This window comes from Geotrypetes seraphini, chromosome 3, assembly GCF_902459505.1.
Source record: "Geotrypetes seraphini chromosome 3, aGeoSer1.1, whole genome shotgun sequence".
In the NCBI taxonomy this organism is placed as follows: domain Eukaryota; kingdom Metazoa; phylum Chordata; class Amphibia; order Gymnophiona; family Dermophiidae; genus Geotrypetes; species Geotrypetes seraphini.
Window position 1 is genome coordinate 228,363,441 of NC_047086.1, and position 21,869 is coordinate 228,385,309.

At 44.6% G+C, this 21,869-nt stretch overlaps 1 protein-coding gene across 1 annotated transcript in view; it reads right to left on the reverse strand.

The window, feature by feature from the left end:
- Window positions 1–4,962: 4,962 nt before the first annotated feature.
- STAT2 (signal transducer and activator of transcription 2) overlaps window positions 4,963–21,869 on the reverse strand; it is a 162,609-nt gene continuing 145,702 nt past the window's right edge. The window contains exons 23-24 of the mRNA XM_033939517.1: window positions 14,644–14,720; window positions 4,963–6,375 (exon numbers count right to left, since the gene is read on the reverse strand). Coding sequence (XP_033795408.1) covers window positions 6,296–6,375; window positions 14,644–14,720 — 157 coding nt within the window. The 3' untranslated portion in view covers window positions 4,963–6,295. The remainder of the gene's footprint in view (window positions 6,376–14,643; window positions 14,721–21,869) is intronic.

Consider the following 21,869-nt stretch of genomic DNA (forward strand, 5'->3'; position numbering starts at 1 on the left):
GATCCAGTTTTCGTATTCAAATTTATGAACACAGCAATAAGGCTGGCGCTCATTTGGCTAGATATATTAAAATTAAGCAGAACAGGGCTACAATAACATCGATACGGGGGGTCAGGAGGGGAGATCTAAAAGTGACGGACTCAGAGATCAGGGGAGAGTTTCTATCATTTTACTCTTCCCTATATAGTGCTCCGGACATGGCACATCGAGATGATCAGGCTGCTTTTCTTGATTCCCTTCCGTTACCGAGATTATCGGACTCAGATAAAGCATATTTACAAGAACCGATCGCTGTGGCGGAAATTTCGAGAGTGATTACTCAGTTGAAAAATGGGAAGTCACCGGGACTTGATGGATATACTGGATGTTTCTATAAAAGGTTTTCCGGGCAGTTGGGACCTTTATTGGCACGGGTAGCGAATGGAGTAACACAGGGAGCACCCCTGCCGACTACTATGGGGGAGGCGGGAGTTACCATACTTTTAAAACCGGGGAGGGATCCCTTGAATTGCGGGGCTTATCGTCCCATCTCGCTATTGAACATAGATGCAAAAATATTGGCTAAGGTACTCGCTTTGCGTTTGGGGAAAGTCTTGCCATCTATAATCCACCAAGACCAGGCGGGATTTATACAACGTAGACAGGTGAGCGATAATATTCGGAGGACGCTTAATCTACTCTGGGGAGTTGGTCAACGGGATGATAAAGCGGTCTTGGTGTCGGTGGATGCGGACAAAGCTTTCGATAGGGTTCTTTGGGGATTTCTTTGGGACGTCTTGGATCGGATGGGACTGGGTCGGACTTTCATTGCATGGATCCAGGCTTTTTATGCAAAACCACGGGCTTGTCTACGCATAAATCAATCTTATACCGATTTTTTTCCCATTTTTCGAGGGACCAGACAGGGGTGCCCGCTCTCACCGCTCTTATTTGCTCTTTCTATAGAACCATTGGCACTGAGTATTCGGAACCATCCTTCTTTGAGTGGGTTTGAGCTCAATGGGGTTGAACATCGGGTAGCGTTGTTTGCGGACGACATTTTACTTTATGTGGGGCAGCCAGAGGTCTCTTTTCCGCACCTTATGCAGCTTCTTGAGAGGTATGGAAGCCTCTCAGGGTTCAAAATTAATCTGGACAAAACTGAAGTTTTGAATTTGACACTTACGCCTTCTGAGGTTGAGAATATTCGGGGGACCTTTCCTTTCCGATGGGTGCAACAAGGACTTAAATATCTAGGCATATACATCCCTAAGGATCTAACCCTGATCCATGAGCAGAATTACCTGCCACTTTATCAGCGCATTCGGACTGACATTCAACGGTGGCATGGACTTTGGTTATCCTGGTGGGGCAGGATAGCTTTAGTAAAGATGAATGTGCTACCAAGGTTGCTGTTCCTGTTCCAGACATTACCAGTGCAGGTCCCAGCTCGGGAGCTGAGGGAGATTGGGAAAACATTGCGTAATTTTATCTGGCAACGTAAATCCCCAAGGTTAGCCCAATCTCTGTTGTGGGCGGATAGATCGGCTGGGGGGAGGGGATTGCCGAATTTGGAATGGTATTACCAATCGGCCCAATTGAAATTGATTTTGGATTGGGAACTGGGGGAACATAAAAGTGGGGTTCAGTTAGAACAGGACCAGGGGGACAGTATGAGGTTGAACCATAGGTTGTGGATCTCCGGATCCAGCCGTTCTTGGATTTCAAATATTGCTAATCCATTTGTAAAACATCTGGCCACGGTGTGGACCAGAGCTCGAGCCCAGTTGGGTAATGGAGCATTGGTCTCATCGCTGGCTTCAATACAATTTGAGCCCCAATTCCAAGCAGGGAGTGATAACAGGGTTTTTCATCGGTGGGCCCAAAGGGGATTGAGGGTCTTTAGAGACTTGATAGGGACTACAGGGATCTTACCGTTTGGGATGCTCCAGAAGAAATTTGATTTGCCAAACCGGGACTATTTGGCTTATTTTCAGATAAGACATTTTTTGCAGTCCCAGGGATGGGGAAAATCTTTCAGCGTCGAACGGGAATCTTTTGAGAATCTTTGGTTGCTGCTTAGGCAAGTGCCCCGGCCTTTATCAGTGTTGTACCAATATTGGAGAGGCCATTCGCCACTTATACCATCCTTTCAGATACAATGGGAGCGGGATATAGAGTTTTCCTTTTCTACTACGAACTGGGAAGTTATATGCAGGGAGGTGTCCAGGGCTTCGACCTGTGCTTTGATTCAGGAGAATGCGTACAAAGTGCTCACTAGATGGTACTATACTCCTGAGCGTCTACACAAAATGTTTCCCGGGACGCCGGCACTATGTTGGCGTTGTGGGAAACAGGTGGGTACTTTTTTACATATTTGGTGGGACTGTGATTCTATTGGACCGTTCTGGAAGGCTGTTGCCACTACCCTGTCCACCCTGTTGGGGGTTCAGGTGGGGGTTACGCCGCAATCGTGTCTTTTGGGACTCTATAATGAGAAAGAACACCTCTGGCAAACTAAATTGTTGCGCTGGGGTCTAGCTGCTGCCAAATGTCTTATAGCGAATCACTGGAAAAATACTGCAGCTCCATCTACATCGGCATGGATAACGAGATTCCTGTCTATTGGACGCATGGAGATATCGGTGGCGACTCGGCGTCACAAATTCCAGTCCAGGTCTTTTACCTGGGATAAAATTAGAGATACACTGAACACTCTGTAGAGTCTTGATAGTTATATCTGCCTGGTCTGCTCCTTGGATGGAGCGAGGGGAGGGGGGATTTCAGCGGGGAAAGGGTAGACGGGAAGCTGTGCATTGTAAGGGGATGGGGGGGATATGGGGGGGTGAATTGGTGAGCGGTAGGGGCATTCTTTACTTTTGAGCATTTCTAGCTGCTGTTGATTTTGATGTTATTGTGTCTGCAGTTTGAGATTCATTGTGCATTGTATAATTTGAAAAACTTGAAATAAAAATTTAAATATTGAAAAAAAAAAATAATTTGAATGCTTGAAAAGGTTCAACTTAACTTGAAAAAGTGTTTAGGAAGTAGTCTCACTCCAGCGGGTCCTAACGCGTTTCGCCGATGGCTTCTTCAAAGAACCCCCGTTTGCTGGATTAATGAACAGAGTAAAACTTCTTCCTTACTCTTCACCTGTAATTACATCACTTCCTGGTAACCTTTTCAAGCATTCAAATTATTAAGAGTTGAAGATATTACCAATTATAGCTTTTTGTATCACAGTGAACATAGTCCTAAAAGTTTTTTTCAAAATATACATAGTATTATCTTTCTACCGAAAAAGATGGTGCAATGATAGAGCATTGAAACACCTACAGGGGCTTGTCCCCGGTTTGTGATTTCATCACCAACTCAGAGTTTTAGCAGTAATGCCATTTTGAGCAGAATGAAGTAAAGTCTCAGCCGGTGAGTCCCCGCTCCATTGGATTTACGAGATTTATTGGTTTTTTTATTTTTATGATGGATATTTATGTTTATTAGGCTTTGTGAACTGGGTTTTGTAAGCCATAAATTGTTCTCTGCGCTTCATTCAGTGTGAACAATTTCCTGTAGAAAATTACTAACCTCCTCCCTAAGAAGCCTAGGGGAAACTCGGCCTGAGTTTAGGAGAACCTTTGCCTTTCATAAGATAACACAGAAGGATTTTTTTTTGTTTCTGTTGGCTTATTTTTTGTATTTTTGAACAACTGGACACAATTGGACACTAGGAATTATTCATTATTTGGAAAACTGACAAGGTTATCTATGTCACTTGATATGGGGCATTATGAGGAGTAGCGCCATCGCCAGTGAGAGTATTTCTTCAACATAAGCTAAGTATTACCTCTGTTGAATTTATTAAGAACTATGCTATGCATTTATAATATTGTAATGTCATCTGCAATATACTGTAGGCATTTCTAATGCAAGGAATGGGGACGAGGCAGGGACAGCGACAAAACTCACGGGGATGGGATGGGGAAATTGAGTTCCTGCGTGGACGGGGACAAATTTGTCTCCATGTCATTCTCTAGACACAGGTTGTGTCACAAAACTGCAGGTGAGCTCACTCAGGGCTCTTTATTTTCTTTCCAAAGCAAGTGATTATTTCAGTTGTAGAAACATATCTTCCCTCCTTGAGTTCTAGTGAATGGATTTGAGGGTTGTTTTGATTCTGAAAGAGGGCAGAAGTCTACATCTTGTCTGCTGTTTAAGATAACCCACGGAACTGCCCCCTGTTACCTAAACAACCGCCTAAACCGCTACCTCTCATCCAGATCAAGAAGAACTCAAAACCTATTCACCTTCCCACCTAATAATGGAACCCGTCTTAAGAAACTATACGACAGCCTTCTAGCGACACAGGCAGCAAAAATTGACCCCACAATCACCAAACTAATGATCAATACAACAGACATCAAAGTGTTTCGAAAAGAAATCAAAACATTTCTATTCAGAAAACACGTCATTACCGACTAATATCCTCCCTTTATGCACAAGCTCTCCCTCTATAGAATAACACATTAATCAATTCTTAGAACCTTTCCTATCATACATACTCTGATTCCTATATAAACATTTTCCACACTATCCAATAAATTTCTTACGTCATTATTAGGTAACTTCCAATCTGTAAACCGTATATACTGATAATCTCCACTATATTCTGTTATCACTTGATTCCCTTGATTTGTAATTCTCAAAATTGAATCCTCTACCACACCATTTAATGTACACGAATCACTGTTATGTAATTTATCTAGATAATCTTTATTACGCAATTCTTTTGGTAATTCCTATAATTTGTATTCCGCCTTGAACAATATATAATGTATAATGTATTCGAAATTAATTTTCCTATGAACTGTTTTCCTACCTTCTTCTACTCTATGTTTATAACCTAACTAATTTATTTTTCTCAAGTACTTTAGCAAGAATGTGAGCCTTTGGGACAGTCAGGGAACTCTAAGTACTTTCTCTTCATCTTAATTAATCTTACTTATTGCATTTCTTCTGTTTCTACTGTAAATCGCTTAGAACCTCACGGTACAGCGGTATATAAGAAATAAAATTATTATTATTATTATCTTAACATTGTGTGCCTCAACTTGAACTGGATCAGGGGGCATCAGAGCATGAAGATGTGAAAAGACAAACTGCTCTTGCCGGTAGAATGTATACCTTTACTAAAATTATGGTGAAAAGTTCAGATTATGGATCAAAGGTGTGTTTCAGAAAAAGTGATCACAATAGTTAAAAAAAACCCAAAAACAAAACCCCCAAACAAACCATAATCACATTTCACATTGATAGGTAATCAGACTTGGGTACCGGTTACAGAATCGCGGCTTTGGGGGAGTCCCTGCCACTCAGCTGATGGGGGGGGGGTGAATTCCCCTGCTGCGATCATCTGCTGCAGTCTAGCGGCAAAGGTAAGTGGCTGAAATGTAGGCCAGGGTTTTCCGGGCCTACATTTCAGCCACCTATCTTGACTGAATAGGTGCAATTCTGTAACTGGTGCCCTCAAATGATTTGACAGGTGATTGGCAGCCACTTTTAAGTCGGCCACCGACTTGGGCACTGGTTACAGAATCCAGTTTATACTGTCACTTAACTGATGACAGAAACATTTTCCTCATAGAGAATTTTGGTTTTTTAGATAGAAACTAGAAATGCTAATCCCCTTGAAGGGCCATCTAGCTCTGGCCATGATCATCCACTATTAAAAGCTCAATGTTCACATAGCCTTAATATTAATTCAAAGCCTCCTTCAATTCTTACCCTCTTGCTCAAGCATTTAACTGCTTTATTCTATTCCTAATCTTTTTAGAGATAACATATGAATTATGCAGAACAGCAAGTTACATTTGCCTAAACTTTTAGCATAATAATGATTGCAGTTACTGAGCTTGTGCGATTTTCAAACCCCTCATTTATTTTCTTTCTTGCCACTTGATTAGCATTTTCATATTCAACCTCCCACCCTGCTCCTTCTGCTTTAAATGAGAAGAGCCTACAGTAGCTGAAGAGCTGTAGGACTTGGAGGAGCTTTTCCTTAGAGAAATATTATTACACCAATGCCCTCACGCTCTTGGGACCAGAACTATGCACATCACATCCTACTTGCAGGTACAAACAGAAAACAGGCTCCTGACCATGGCCCCAGGGCACCTGCTACTGCCCTCTCAGTTTTAATCAGGGCTAGGCGATGGAGACTGGTCAGCTTATTGGAAGAGTTGTTACAGGAACCAGGAGGGCAATGTTTGGGGAGTAGAGCTCCCAGGCTTGGTCAGAGATGCTGGTAGTGTCTCTCACTTCAATCTTCTAAAGGATCTACTGGGTTTGCAGGCATCATGGGGTCATGATCATGTATCAAAAAAGGCTGAAAGCTTGGCGCTGCAAAAAAAAAGAAAAGAGATGACAAAGGTGGTGGGAAAGAGAGCTAGAAGTTGCTCAAATATATATAGATTAGTTCTGCTCACACCAATGGACTAACCAGAAAAAGGAGTGGGGAAGGGACACAGCACATCAGCCTCAAGAACAATCAGTTTATTAAAACCATATAAATAGCTAAAACATATATAAAGAATAATGCAAGCCTAACATAGATAGAGTCTCTGATCCTTTTTGTATTGGACCCCAACACGGTCTGTGTTTCGGCTTGAAAAGTCTTCCTCAGGGATGTTCCAAATAAGTTCAACAGATGGCACCCAATATACTTTTAAGGAACCAAAAAAAGAATACTCTCAATATGTAGACATAAGCCTGCAAATCAACGTACACTTCTCCCTCCGTATTCACGGGGGATGCGGGCGGACCATGGCCGCGAATATGAAAAAAACGAATAACTTTTTATATGTTATTTGCAGTTTTTTTGTAACAGCCAGCGTTTTTGCAATTGAAACCATGAATAACTAGAACTGAAAGTACCTGGGAGTGTGCCAGATACTGAACATGTGAGCAGCTCTCTCTCTCTCTCTCTCAATCTTGCTGGTTGGGCTGGCTGGGCTTCATGCAGACTCTGCTTCCGCTCCGTGTCGCAACGAGAGGGGGCCTGCATCAAGGATGTGTCCATTTTCAAAGCGCTCGGCTCTTGCGTTTCCTGCGCTGTCTTCTTCAGTTCTGTGCTGTGAGAGGCGAGAGCAGCTGGTGGAGGAGATGATGCGCTATTTCTGGGTAGGAACTTTAATCATGATGTAATTTTTTGGGGTGGAGTCAGCAGCCGAAAAATCGCAAATAAGCGAATCTGAAGATATGGAAACCGCGGATACGGAGGGAGAAGTGTAGTGTCTGAAGAATGCTGTGAGGTACCGCATCTATTGATTGGCATCCCCACTCCTTTTTCTGGTTTGCATTACTACATGTGGTTGTTGCGGAAAACCACCAATGGGCTAACAGCACCCTCTGGCAAGGGATAAGGAGCCATTATGTACAATACCAACTACACACAAGGCAAACATCCCACCAGCCAACAAAAGTATAAAAAGAATAGCACAGGCCCCAAAGCCATGATACATCAAGAGAATTTTATAAGAAGATACCTGGAAGGCAACAGGTTTTCTATGCCTGCCACCAGGGGTGGCACAAGGATGAGAAGGTGCCCTCCCCCCAACACCACCAGTATACCTTTATAGATTGCCCTCGCCTCTGGCCGCAGAGTCTTCTCTGTACTGCAACCCACCCACTCCGATCTAACTTTCTATTTCCTCAGGGGCAGGTCATAGTTCAGAGAAGATGTTATCTTTCTCTAAAGTTAAAAAATAAAATGTATTTGTATCCTCATTTTCTGACCATTTTATTACTCCAATTGGGTTGCTCCCAGTCTCTTCACTATTTCCTTCTGTTGATTTTCTCCAATTCCCTTACCAGGATCTCATTTCCATTTTCTGTTTCTTCAAGGTCCTCCTGTCTTCTTCCAAATGCCTGATTCTGACAATGATCCTTCTGTTTCACTGCCTCTATTCCTCTCATCTGCCTTTCTATGAACCTGTTACTAGATTTCATCCCTCTTCACCTCATAATTCTCCGTCTCCTCTTTCACCAACTTATCTTTCCACTTCATACACTTTCCTCCCTTCTCCTCTTCTCTCTCATTCCTTCCCAATCTTCTATTCCCTGAATTTCATTCACTTTCTAGTCCCCCATTTCCAGCCTCCGAATTCATCCCCAGATTCACCTCCCAGGCCTCATCAATCTCTGCCTCTTATCTCCTCCCCAACGCTAGTCCCTTTCTTATGCTTTTTTACCCCTTTATTCAAGTTCCCATTCCCTCTTTTATGTCCCCCTATTTCCACCCTCTCTCACCTATGTCGCCTTCATTTATACCTCAAACACTTTGTAGCCCCCTTTCTCCCAGAAGCCATTGTCCATAGTTCCTTTTTCACTTCCACAGCATCCACTACCCTATCTATCTTCTACCTTAACCACAACATCAAATTCTGTGCCCTCCGTTGTCCTATGAGGTGGTAATCTGTGGGACATTGCCGACGACTAAACCTCCATTAGAAAGGTATAAAAGCAGACTCTTTATCACTATGACTGGGATAGCCATGCAAATGATTACAAAGAGCTGGAAAAATTGGGACAGACTTAATTTTTCTTTTTGGTGGAAAACTTTGTTTATATTATAAGTATGAAAAAATGAATTCAGAAATATTGTGTCATAATAAACTATTTAAATTAACATGGGGTCCATTGACGAATTTTGTTAACTCTGATTAGTTGGATTATGCCTTTATTTCCTATTTGATTTCCACATCGGGGGGGGGGGGGGAATATATTTTGTAGTATTCATTGATTGAATGTAAGTGCTGTCTATGAAGTTAATTGTATGTATGTTTTATGATATTAATTGTATGTATAATTTAATGCACTTTGTTTTTGTTCTCAAATTAGGGTGGGAGGGAGGGGGGAAATATTTTGTAGCATTCGATAGTAAGTGCTGTCTATGAAGTTAATTGTATGTATATTTTAATACACTGTTCTCAAATTGAAAATTAATAAAGATTTATAAAAATAAAATTATGTGCCCTCATCTTCACCTTCCCATACATATGCACGTGTTTCTTCCCCCTCCAGCAATATTTTCTTCCTCCCACCACCAATGCCCTCCTGCCACCCCCTATATCAGTATGTATCCTCCCACCCCAGTTCATCTCCCACCTTCCCACTTGTTCATCCCCTTTACCCATCCCCAGCATCAGACTGTTCTCATCAGCACCCTTCTCATATTGGCTCAGTACCACTAAGTCTGCTGCAGAGAAGGGAGCTTATTTCTTTGCTCAAGCCACTCTAGTGACTAGCACCATGCAGCAGTTGAAAGTACAGAATGAATACATCTTATAGCAGGGGTTTCAAAGTCCCTCCTTGAGGGTCACAATCCAGTCGGGTTTTCACGATTTCCCCAATGAATATGCATGAGATTTATGTGCATGCACTGCTTTCAATGCATATTCATTGGGGAAATCCTGAAAACACGACTGGATTGCGGCCCTCAAGGAGGGACTGAGATCCCTGTCCTATATGGTGCATGAAACAGGAAGTAGATGCTCTCTGATTTTAACAGCTGTGTGGTGCAATCAGCCAGAGCAGTTAGAGCAAAGAAAGGAGCTCCCTGCTCTGCAGCTAATTTAGTGGTACAAGATCTGGAAAATAGTAGAAAGAGAAGCTGGAACCAAAAGATGCTGGTGTACCACAACACGAAAAGGGTGGCCCATCCCAAGAGTGATATTTACCACCACAATGAAAGATTTTCTAGCTGTGCATCTGAGATACAAATTTGGAAAGATCTACTGTTTTGCTTTCTAAATGCTCTAGAAACTCTAGGGCAAGGGTGTCAAAGTCCCTCTTTGAGGGCCGTAATCCAGTCAGGTTTTCAGGATTTCCCCAATGAATATACATGAGATCTATGTGCATGCACTGTTTTCATTGTATGCTAATAGATCTCATGCATATTCATTGGGGAAATCCTGAAAACCCAACTGGATCGCGGCCCTTGAGGAGGGACTTTGACACCCCTGCTCTAGGGCAATGATTCTCAACTTTTTTCAGTTGGGACACACCAAATGGACAATGCTTGTATATGTGACACTGCATATATAAGCCCCAAGGACCAGTTTGGTCTGACACGATATAGCAGTTCTTACAAGTTAAATGTAAACACGTACTGCATCCAAAAAAGTCCAACTTCCCCCCAACAAGTGCAGATCACAACTAGAACATTTCTCCATGGATGTCTCAATACAATTATTCTCATGTCATCAGAAAGCAATATAACGTGGGTTCTCCGTAGACAGCAGGGGAATGCAGCCACACTTGGTGAAGTCCTATCCTATGTGTCGGCGCTCTCCCCTAGTTAGAGTAAGCTTTTGCTTACTGAGTATGTGCAGGGTCTCCTGCCTCTCACTGCTCCTCCCCTCGTGAAATCAGATTGGTCCCTAGCAGAACTATCTACGTAGAGAAAGAGGGAGAGAAAGAGTGGCTGCATTCCCCTGCTGTCTACACAGAACCCACGTTACAGGTAAGCAATTTTGCTTTCTCTGGAGACAAGCAGGGGAGATGCAGCCCCACTTGATGGTGAATCCCTAGCTAAGTAATAAAAAATGGTGGATAGTAATTATGGAGCAAAAAGATTTCTAAGAACAGATTGACAAAAAACGAGTGTCTTGAACTGTGCTTTGGTCTAGGCAATAATGCTTTGCAAAGATATGAATAGAAGACCAGGTTGCTGCTTTGCAGATGTCATGAATAGGTATTAATTGAAAATTAGCTACTGAAGTAGCTGTTGCCTGGAACAGGTTGAGTTGCTTTTTTGTAGCAGAAGTGAATACATCGAGAAATCCACAAGGACAGGGCTGAGTTATAAGTTGGTTAGTCTTACTTAATGATGCTGTTGCTTTGAGGTAAAATAGTAATGCTCTTCTGCAATTAAAGGAATGGAGCAGATGCTCTGCTGGAAAGGAATGCAGAGGCGGGAAAAAAGTTGGTAGAATTATACTTTGGTTGATGTGGAAGTCTGAAACCACCTTAGGAAGAAACTTAGGATGGGTTCTCAGGTGCACCTGGTTGGGAAAGAACTGCATATAAGGATAATAAGTAACTAAAGCTTGAAGTTCACCAATTTGTCATGCTGTAGTGATGGGTATGAGCCTTCAAGATCAGGAGGGTGAGAGAAGCTTCAGCTAGACGTTCAAAAGGTTCTTTCATTAGCTGGTCCAAAACTATGTTGAGACTCCATGAAGGAGGTGGTTCTCGAATTGGGGGATGTAAATTGTTGAGTTCTCTAAGTAAACGTATAAGTAGAGGTTGTCGAGAAATTGGTTTTCCATCTATCGGAGCATGATAAACCAAAATGGCTGAAAGATGGAAATGGACTGAATTCATTTTTAGTCCTGAATCTGAGAGATAGTGTGGACAAGAAACAGGATTTTGATGCTAGAAAGAGGCACAGTGGGTAAAACGGGTCCATTTTGCTTAATATGACTTTATGGTCGAGGGTCGTCTAGCAGCAAGTAGAACTGACAATACTGACTCCGTGAAAAGAATAGACTAACATTTCCCGTTCAATTTCCAAGCCATCAGACTGAGACTACGTAAGTTGGGGTGCAAAATTTGACCATCCTGCTGTGTCAGGAAGGATGGGTTGGATCCCAGCTGAATTGGCGGTGCTTTGAGATAGTCTAGAAGAGGAAACCTAATCTGCCTGGGCTAGAGCAATAATTTCTTTGGTTGGAATTTGACATGACTGCAGAATAGCTTTAAAATCTTCTCTATTTGCAGATAAAATAGATTGGCTGAGACTTGAGTAAATTGGAAACCTTTTGAAGGAATCTTGGATAGGAATACTCTTCTGTTGGTTGAGATAAAGTTGTGGGCTGAGAAGGAGGGGGTAGGTCTTGAGCATCTACCAATTGGACATCTGGGTCAGGCCATACCCTTGTAGTTGCACAAGGTTGAGAAGGGGTTGAATCGGGTGAGGGCTCAGCAACCCATATAGGAGACGAAGGCAACTGTAAAAATAAAGGAGTCAGCCTGAGAAAGATGATCAAGAATGTCCTGTCGTGGTAATAGAGGAGCCTCTGGAAACTGTGGAGGAGGATGAATAGCTGCCTGGAAGAGAGCAGCACTGTCTGACATGAAATGCTGAAAAATATTTAAAAAACCCCGCCACTGGATCAGAAATGGGGTTTTGTTGTGGGACTAAAGCTGGGCATTTTGGGGGACAGAGAGTCTGTTGGACGCTGATCTGTTTTCGCTGCATGTTTACCCATTTGCTTTGCAGTCTTACCTTGAGCCATTGAGGAGGAGGAGGACTTCAAAGCTGAAAGCTGGCCTTCAGAAACTGTTTTACCTGAGTTTTGACGGCCGGATGAAGTAGACATTGAGGGCCCTTCAAACATCGGCAGAAAGCAGGCCGGCAGTGAAGGAGTTCCTCTGCACGTTTTCTGCTGTGAGACGTACTGACATTACCTGCCACTGAAACTTGTACCAGAGAGCAGTGATTTGACTCCCCCCCAAAGATGCTGCTACAGGGTCCTGGGAGGGGGGTGAGAACGTTGCAGGAGCTGAAGAATGGTTTGCTGCCATGCCGCCTTGAAAACTGAAAACCATGTCATGGTCAGGCTGTGGAGGCTTCAGCGGGAAACTGCTGGTCCTAAAGCCCATTGCCTCCTGTTGAAAGAATAAATCCTCCTGTAGTTGTCTTTTTTTACGGTATTTACTGAGTGAAAACTCAGTCTCCGTTGTGTTCTTCCTTTTATTTTAAAGGAATTCCCCCCAAAGAAAAGTCTGTTGACTGTTAAGTACTTTTTTTTTTTTTTTAACTAAGATATTGTGTGAGAAAGGAGAGAGCTGTGACTTATTAGGAGCAGCTGAGAGAAAAACTGATTTCATGAGGGGAAGAACAGTGAGAGGTGGGAGACCCTGCATATGCTCAATATGTAAAAGCTTACTCTAACTAGGGGAGAGTGCTGACACAAAGGATAGGTCTAGGATGGGGGTGTCAAAGTCCCTCCTCGAGGGCCGCAATCCAGTCGAGTTTTCAGGATTTCCCCAATGAATATGCATGAGACCTATTGGCATACAATCAAAGCAGTGCATGCAAATAGATCTCATGTATATTCATTGGGGAAAACCTGAAAACCCGACAGGATTGCAGCCCTCGAGGAGAGAGATTGATTCCCCTGGTCTAGGACTTCACCATCAAGTAGGGCTGCATCTTTCCTGCTCATCTCCAGAGAACAATAGCAATATAAATCTTTCTACCAGGTACATTGTGAAATGCAAAACCTGATGACCATCCAAATTCAACACACATTTAGCAAATATGTCATACAACATACAAACAGCAAAAGGAAGGGGAAGGCCCGCCCTTTTGAAGAGGCAACAAAAAAGGTACAGGGGGGTTGGGGGTTTGTCAAGGGCAGGGCCCAGCATGGGGGGCCCGGACCTGTGACAGGAGGGAGGAATTATCCCTTCTGCAAGCTTTCCTTTTTAAAAGGATGGAGGGGGTGGGGTGTGTGAGGTTTATGGCATGGGGGGGGGGGGTGGAAATCGGCAAGATGGCCCATGGCCCACCAGGGTTTTGTTTTAGGGATTACTTTTTATTCTGCTGTGCCTGCTGGCTGATCAGTTGAGCCAGGAAAGCTCCCTCAGCTGAACAGCTGGGTAGCAAGGGAAGCCCCGAAGCAGCTGGTGGCCTTGGGAAGACCTGCGGCTCAGTTGATCAGGGCAGGGAAAGCAGCTTGACAGGAGGACGGAGCAATTGCTCTTCTAAGCAAGTGTCAGGCACAGTTCCTCCTCATCTTACCAATGATTCTCCCCACAAATAGCATGCATATAATTTGCATGTTATTGTGCTGAGCATCACCAGTAAAAGGGGAGGGGGAGGGGAAAAATTGCTACCACCACAGTATTTTCTACTGTGGTGTCAGAGCTTTGTGCATCCAGCCCTCAATCTTTTCCTCATAGAAGCACTTTCATGATTCATTTCTTTTTTTTTTTTTTTTTTTGGGGGGGGGGGATGTCTCAACTACCTGTTCAGGATAGCACAGCATTGCTGAAAGAACTCCAAATCATCCCAAAAGAGATGGGGCTTCCTTCATGACTTGAAGACCCCTGGGAATTCTTTTGACACAATGTAAAACTTGCATCATTTCAACCCATTGTCCTTTCCTTGGTGCAAAAGTAGTTTTATGGTAAAAGTTGGGTTTACGTCATCTAGGATTTCTGGGTGGTAAAAAGAAAATAAAGAAGATGGCGACAAGCAACCCGAAGAAATAAGCAAGACAACAGAGGTTCATGACAAAGGAGTGGTGCAGGTAAGAAGCCACCAACCATATTTGCAGGATATCCCTGATGAGAAAGCATTTGAGAGATTTGCATGTGTATTGCCTCATATCTGATAAATCCTAAACCTCATAAATCTGTCAAGGCAGTGTACATGCAAATCTCTTATATGCATTATTCATAAGGGTATCCCATAAACCAACCAGTTGGTGGCCTTTTAAGAGCCTGAGTTGCCAATTCATGCTCTAGCTCAGATGGATATGCGGGCACACGCGAGATGCTAAACCAATTCTGTACAGCTCTCATCCAGGCATCCCTGCATCTATGCCCTCTCCCCACTAAGTAAAGAGAGACGCTTTAGAGCAGTACTGTACTCACAGTTTAAAGAATCCAAATCAGACAGTCCAAGAGAGAATTCAAAGTTCAGATCGGACACTTGGACATTGCCTGTTTGTCTAGAGGAAATGAGAAGAAGATGCATATTGTGAGTTGACAAGGATTCTTTTGTGGAAGAGAAGAAACTGTATGATGTTAACAGCCTGATATTCAGCCAGCAGCGATTAGCGTTGGGCTATCCCTGTAAATTCAATGCCAGGCCAAGTCCAGGCTCCAGCATCGAAGTCCCAGGTTTGTGGAGCCAGCAAAAACATTGGGAGATTAGGTTTATACCTTCGATAATCTTCTGTTAGTTCCTGGAGGATTCCATAAGCTAGGTGTTCAATCCCAACCCGCAGTCTGGGTGTTGCAGAAATCCACATCTTTTCTGAACACATTCACCACCCACCTAGGCTGAGAGTCAGCAAACAACCTTAGTTCAGTCCCAAAGCCAAGCACATATCTGCAACTCCAGGACAAGGGGGTACGGGTGAGAATCCCCATCAACACAAGTAAATCATGAAGTGGCTTGCTTTGCAAAATATAAACAAGTTGGAAATAGGCATAAAGGCAACTCAGAAAAAAACATTGAGGAACGAACAATGAAGTACTAACTTGTTGTGTTCAGCAAGCACCCCAAGAAAAGCCTTCAGTAATGTATATACTCACAGAAACTCCCCCACAGGATCCACCAACTGGCTGGAAAAACTTCAAACCTGTAATGAGAATGGGGCACAAAGCAGCAGTCTACTCCAACAACTGAGTGAGGGTCATATGGAATCCTCCAGGGACTAACAAAAAGAAGATTATGAAGGTATACACCTAATCTTCCATTCTGTTACATCTCTTCTGGAATCCATACGCTGGGTGACGTAGCAAAGCCACAGTAGCTAGGAAGGGACAGAAGAGCCTGTCCTCAAACCTGAGGTCCTGAAAAATGGCATCAGAATGCACTGCCACAACAACTCAGTAAAACCGGGCAAATCTATGAAGAGAGAACAAAGAAACAGCCTTGCTAATTTCATCAGGATGAATTGCGTGAGATACCCCCCACCACGCAGCTACGTTTCGTCGAATGCTGTAAATGAGATCGGCGGCTGCTTGCTGCGGGCAACAGAAGTCACGGAAATGGACATTCTAATCCATCGAATGATCAAGGACTTGGACGCTGGCCTACCATAGTGAGGCACAGCAGTGAGAACAAAAAGGTGATCAGACAGCCTGAACTCAATTGTACTTTCCAAATTTCGAAGCAAGACCCTCCACACATCCAAATTCCGGAAGATCTGATCTGTGCACTCTGAACCTGATGGATGAAATGCTGGCAGCCTAACCTCCCGATTAACTTGGAAAGCAGAGACCACCTGCGGAAAGAAGGAAGGTACAGTACAGAGAAAAACACCCACGTTCAAAACACGGAGAAAGGGTTCAAAACACGGAGAAAGAGCAGAAACTCCAAAATACACATGCTGAGACAACAGTGACCAGAAAAACCATCTTTCAAAGGGGGCCTCACCATTGGAATAACTATGAGACGGCATTGTATCTTCCAAAACAGACAATATTTGTTTATTGTTAGTATAAAAACTATAAGTATTACAGCAGCAGAGACATATCAGAAAAATATATTGTCAGTTCAGAATATGCAATGGAGAGAAGAATTTGCACCCATATGCTTAGCAGAGGGCTAGCAGTTCCCCGTAGCATAAGTAAGTGAATCTCTCTGGCTTTACCTAGAAAGCATGTGTTTTTTATACAGAACAATTCTTCCTTTGTTCCAAAAAAGTCCATCCCCGAATTCTGGTTATGTAATTCCCTATTGGTACATAAAATAATGTATAGCTAACTCCTCCTCCTCTCAGTCCACGCCTCTCTCACCTCCACCCCCCCCCTCCCCAGTAGGAGGGGGCCTTGCATAAACAGAGAACTCTTGGTGAACTTTCTTTTTCCAGCGCTGAGATCACTTTATCACTTTGTAGATGCTAATTAGTGGTTTTACAATTCTGTGCATCTTCGGGATGGTGTCGTATGCTGAAAGTTGGCAAAGGAGACCTTTCAACAATCCAGCTGCTTGGTTCCCATAACTTGGTTCAGAGACAGGGAGCAAATGTTTTGGTACCAAGTTCTTTCATCTCGCTACACCCACATCGTCCTGCAGGGATCCTTGCTCATTATAAAAGTTTTATGGCTTTCCAGGGTGCCTGGCATATGAAGTCATACAGCACTGATAACAGTTCAGCAGAACCTTGGAGAAATATCCCAGCAGGGAATGGAGACAAAAACGTTAGCATTGCAAAGGCTGCAGGTGTTTACAGTCAGCAAGGTACAGGCTGGGCCTGGCTATGGGAAAATATAGGTCTGTAGTGTCCAGCATACACAAGTGAGGCCAGTATGTCCAGTTGAATCATCTGTATGTCCAGGTTATCCATGTCAAAGGGAAAGGACGATGCAAGGGAGGATGCAGACGAAGTGTCCCCTTCAAACACCTGGTCACATCTGAAAGAGTAGTTAGAGAACTAGCGCCTCAGTAAAATCAAAAACATGCAAAGCCTGCAACCTGAACTTTCAAGGAGGCCACTGCCAGACTTCTGTCTAAATCCTCCTGAAGGAAAGCCAGGGCTACCTAACTGGGAGCCTTCTCAGGCTCCACCCGATTCCTAGCACTCCACTGTGAGAAAGCCTACCAAACTTTGAAAGAAGAAGCCATAGTAAAGGGAACTTTGAGTGAAAAAAGCTGAGAAATAACTGCTCATTATCAAGGCTGAGCACTCAAGAGCCATGCCCACGAGACCAAAATGCCACAGGTTCTCCATGGACACCGGTCCCTGACCGAGGGACCAATCTGCAGACCAGACCTACAATCAAGAGAGGTCTGCTGTTTGCCAGGGGCCAGGATCCGGGATGTCACTGCTTGCATTGACAGACTCATCAAGCCCCGAGACCACTTCCCCATGGTTCTAATCCACGTCGGAACCAACGACACCGCAAGGAGCAGCCCGGACAGCATACCTGAAGACTTCAGGGCCCTGGGGGAGAAGCTGAGGAGGATGGATGCGCAGGTAGTCTTCTCCTCGATTCTCCCAGTGAGGGGCAAGGGCAGAGCCAGAGAGGATCGAATACAAAGGGCGAACGACTGGCTGCGAGGATGGTGCAAGGAGATGAACTTCGGGTTTCTGCACCATGGAGAAGCATTGCAAGGATTACAGGGACACGACGGGCTACACCTAACCAGAAGAGGGAAGAATGTCCTTGGACACCGCCTAGCCCGCCTACTCCACAGGGCTTTAAACTAGGTAAGTCGGGGGAGGGTACAGGCACAAACAACATACCAGGCGAACTAAAATGCCAATACATTTATGAGGCTGAGGAAAGTAGACACCGAAATTCTGGGTCAGGGGTGAGTGCACACACTTTTGAGTCGGGAGTAGGGTCACATCATATTTATGGGTCACATTGTAATTCTGGGTCTAGGGGGAGTACACACTGTAGTTCTGGGTATATGGGGAGTACACATTGTGGTTCTGAGCCTCAGGAAAGCACAAATAACACAAACAATGCTAAAGGTGTTCAAATAGCTCAAACAGGAATATCCCCACTGAGACATAACAAAAATATAACATGGAGGGCTATGTACGTCAACGCACAAAGTTTAGGAAACAAGATCCTGGAATTGGAAACAGAAATAAGGAATGCCGACCTGGATGTGGTGGCGATATCCGAAACCTGGCTCACAGACTCCCACGGGTGGGACATGGTCATACCGGGTTACAACTTGCTTCGCCGGGACAGAGAGGGTAGGAAGGGAGGGGGTGTAGCATTATATACTAAAGATGACATTAAGGTCACGAGAATCTCAGATGTCCAGTATACTGGGGAATCCCTTTGGATTAATTTGGCCAGAGGGAAGGACAAATGCTTGTATCTTGGCATAATTTACAGACTCCCAAGACAACAGGATGACCTGGATATGGAAATAATCGAAGATATAGAAAATATCACCTTGCGTGGGGACACAGTATTGCTAGGTGACTTCAACATGCCTGATGTGGATTGGGTTACACTTACCTCTGCTTCCGGCAGCAGCAGGAGGCTATTAAACTCTATGAAAGGAGCAAGCCTCAGGCAACTGGTGTTGGAACCGACAAGGGATCAGGCAATACTGGACCTGATACTTACCAATGGAGAAAGTGTCACAGAGGTCTCGGTGGGCGACACATTGGCCTCCAGTGACCACAACATGGTATGGTTCAATATCAGGAAAGGTTTCACTAAATCTACTACACTAACCAATGTCCTCAAATTCAAGGACACAAATTTCAAAGAAATGGGAGACTTCGTTCACCAGGCGCTACAAAGCCAAGAAGAAACCGATAACGTGGAAGACATGTGGTCGACTTTGAAAGCAACCATACAAGAAGCAACAAACTGCTATGTAAAATCAGTAAGTAAACGGCGAAGGAACAATAAGCCACAGTGGTTTACTGCGGAGATCTCAGACCTGATCAAGGAGAAGAAAAAAGCATTCATATCTTAGAAACAATCAGGGAAGCAGGACTCTAGAGCAGACTACCTGGCCAAATCAAAAGCCGTCAAAACAGCAGTCAGGGAGACTAAATTCCTCATGGAGGAGTCTCTAGCAAAGAACATCCAGAAGGGAGATAAATCCTTCTTCAGGTATATCAGTGATAGAAGAAAAAACTCAGGCGGGATTGTACGTCTTAGGAAACCAGACGGAGTCTATGTGGAAAAGGATTCGGAAAAAGCCCAGCTATTAAATGAATACTTCTGCTCAGTCTTCACCCGAGAAGCGCCAGGGCTCGACCCTCAGCTACAGACAAGGGTTGGCTCAGTTGACCCGTTTAGTAACTTTGAGTTTACGCCCAGCAGTGTCTACGGTGAGCTGTCAAAGCTCAAGGTTAACAAAGCAATGGGGCCGGACAACCTGCACCCCAGGGTGCTTAGGGAGCTGAGTGATGTCTTGGCGGAGCCACTGTCTGCGCTCTTCAACCTCTCCCTTAGTACAGGCAGCGTCCCGTTGGACTGGAGGATGGCTAACGTCATTCCACTCCACAAGAAAGGCTCAAAGATGGAGACAGCAAACTACAGACCAGTGAGTCTAACATCGATAGTGAGCAAACTAATGGAAACTCTAATCAAACACCAATTAGATAAGATCCTGGATGAGGAGAATCTACGGGATCCCCGACAACATGGATTTACTAAGGGGAGATCCTGCCAATCCAACCTGATCAGCTTCTTTGACTGGGTAACGGGGAAGCTGGATATTGGGGAGTCCCTGGACATCGTGTACTGGACTTTAGCAAAACATTCGATAGCGTACCACACCTCAGGTTACTGAGCAAGATGAGTTCTATAGGATTAGGTAACACATTGACGAAATGGGTTGGGAGCTGGCTTGGAGGTAGGCTCCAAAGGGTGGTGGTGAACGGCACCCCCTCCGAAATGACGGAGGTGATTAGTGGAGTACCACAGGGCTCAGTCTTGGGCCCAATCCTATTCAACATCTTTATAAGAGACTTGGCAGAAGGGCTTCGAGGTAAAATAACATTATTCGCCGATGACGCCAAACTGAGTAATGTAGTGGGCAAATGCACAATAGACGAAGATTCAGTGCCCGACAACATGATGCACGACCTACTCCTACTGGAGTGATGGTCTAGGACAGGGCAACTCAACTTCAATGCCAAAAAATGCAAAGTTATGCACCTGGGCAGCCAGAATCCATGCAAGTCTTATACCCTTAATGGCGAGATCCTAGCAAAAACGGTAGCAGAACGAGACTTGGGGGTAATCGTCAGTGAGGACATGAAGTCTGCCAATCAAGTGGAGCAGGCTTCGTCCAAGGCAAGACAAATCATGGGCTGCATACGAAGGGGTTTCGTCAGTCGTAAGGCGGAAGTCATTATGCCATTGTATAGATCCATGGTGAGTTCCAGGTGGTGCACACCTGGAATACTGTGTGCAATTCTGGAGGCCGCATTATCGCAAGGATGTGCTGAGACTGGAGTCGGTGCAAAGAATGGCCACCCGGATGGTCTCGGGACTCAAAGATCTACCATACGAAAAACGGCTTGACAAATTACAGCTATACTCGCTCGAGGAGCGCAGAGAGAGGGGGGACATGATCGAGACGTTCAAGTATCTTACGGGCCGCATCGAGGCGGAGGAAGATATCTTCTTTTTCAAGGGTCCCACGACAACAAGAGGGCATCTGTTGAAAATCAGGGGCGGGAAACTACGAGGTGACACCAGGAAATTCTTTTTCACTGAAAGAGTGGTTGATCGCTGGAATAGTCTTCCACTACAGGTGATTGAGGCCAGCAGCGTGCCTGATTTTAAGGCCAAATGGGATCGGCACATGGGATCTATTCACAGGGCAAAGGTAGGGGAGGGACATTAAGGTGGGCAGACTAGATGGGCCGTGGGCCCTTATCTGCCGTCTATTTCTATGTTTCTATGAGAAGATATCGAAGAAAAGGGAGCCAGATCCTCTCGTCCTGCTAAAGACATATGAAAACTGCATACTACAGATGGTGAGACCAATTCGGAGCCACTAAAGACACCAGGTCGAGATGCGTCACTGTCCGGCGGAACACCTGACCAACTAGAGGTCATGGAGGGATCATCATACAGAAACTCATAAGCCAGCCAGGGCCAAACCAAGGCATTCGGCCCTAGCTTCCATGCTGTTCTTTGACCAAAAAGGCGCCCGGCCTTCTAGATCTCTGCTGAAGCCATCAAGACCCTCTGGAGCAAACCCCAGCTCTTGTAAGAGCAGACAAAATGGTTCCTGTGACCAGGAACTATCAGCCGAAGAAGACAGCTGGAACATTGTCGACTCTGGCTTCAAGGGCCGCCGAGAAAGACAGAAGAAGCTCTTCTGCCCAGAAGAATGCCGCTGAGCTTTCTGGTCCAAGAGAGAGAGCACTAGAGCTCTCTCGTAAAGTACGTACGAAACTGCCGTGGCGTCTAAGAAATTTACACCGTTAGTCTTTCTGAAGGTAGCTCAAGTAGTGCCATACAAATTTTCTGAAGCTCCAGACTATAGGTCAACCAACGTTGTGGACCAGGAATCCACTTCCCCTGAATGGAGCGGGCCCCACAATGAGCTCGCAACCCAACAGGCTGGAATCAGTGCAAAGAGTTATCCACTCTGAAATTTGAACAAGATAGTCCTGACCAAGAGCCACCCCCTGAAGCCACCAGCT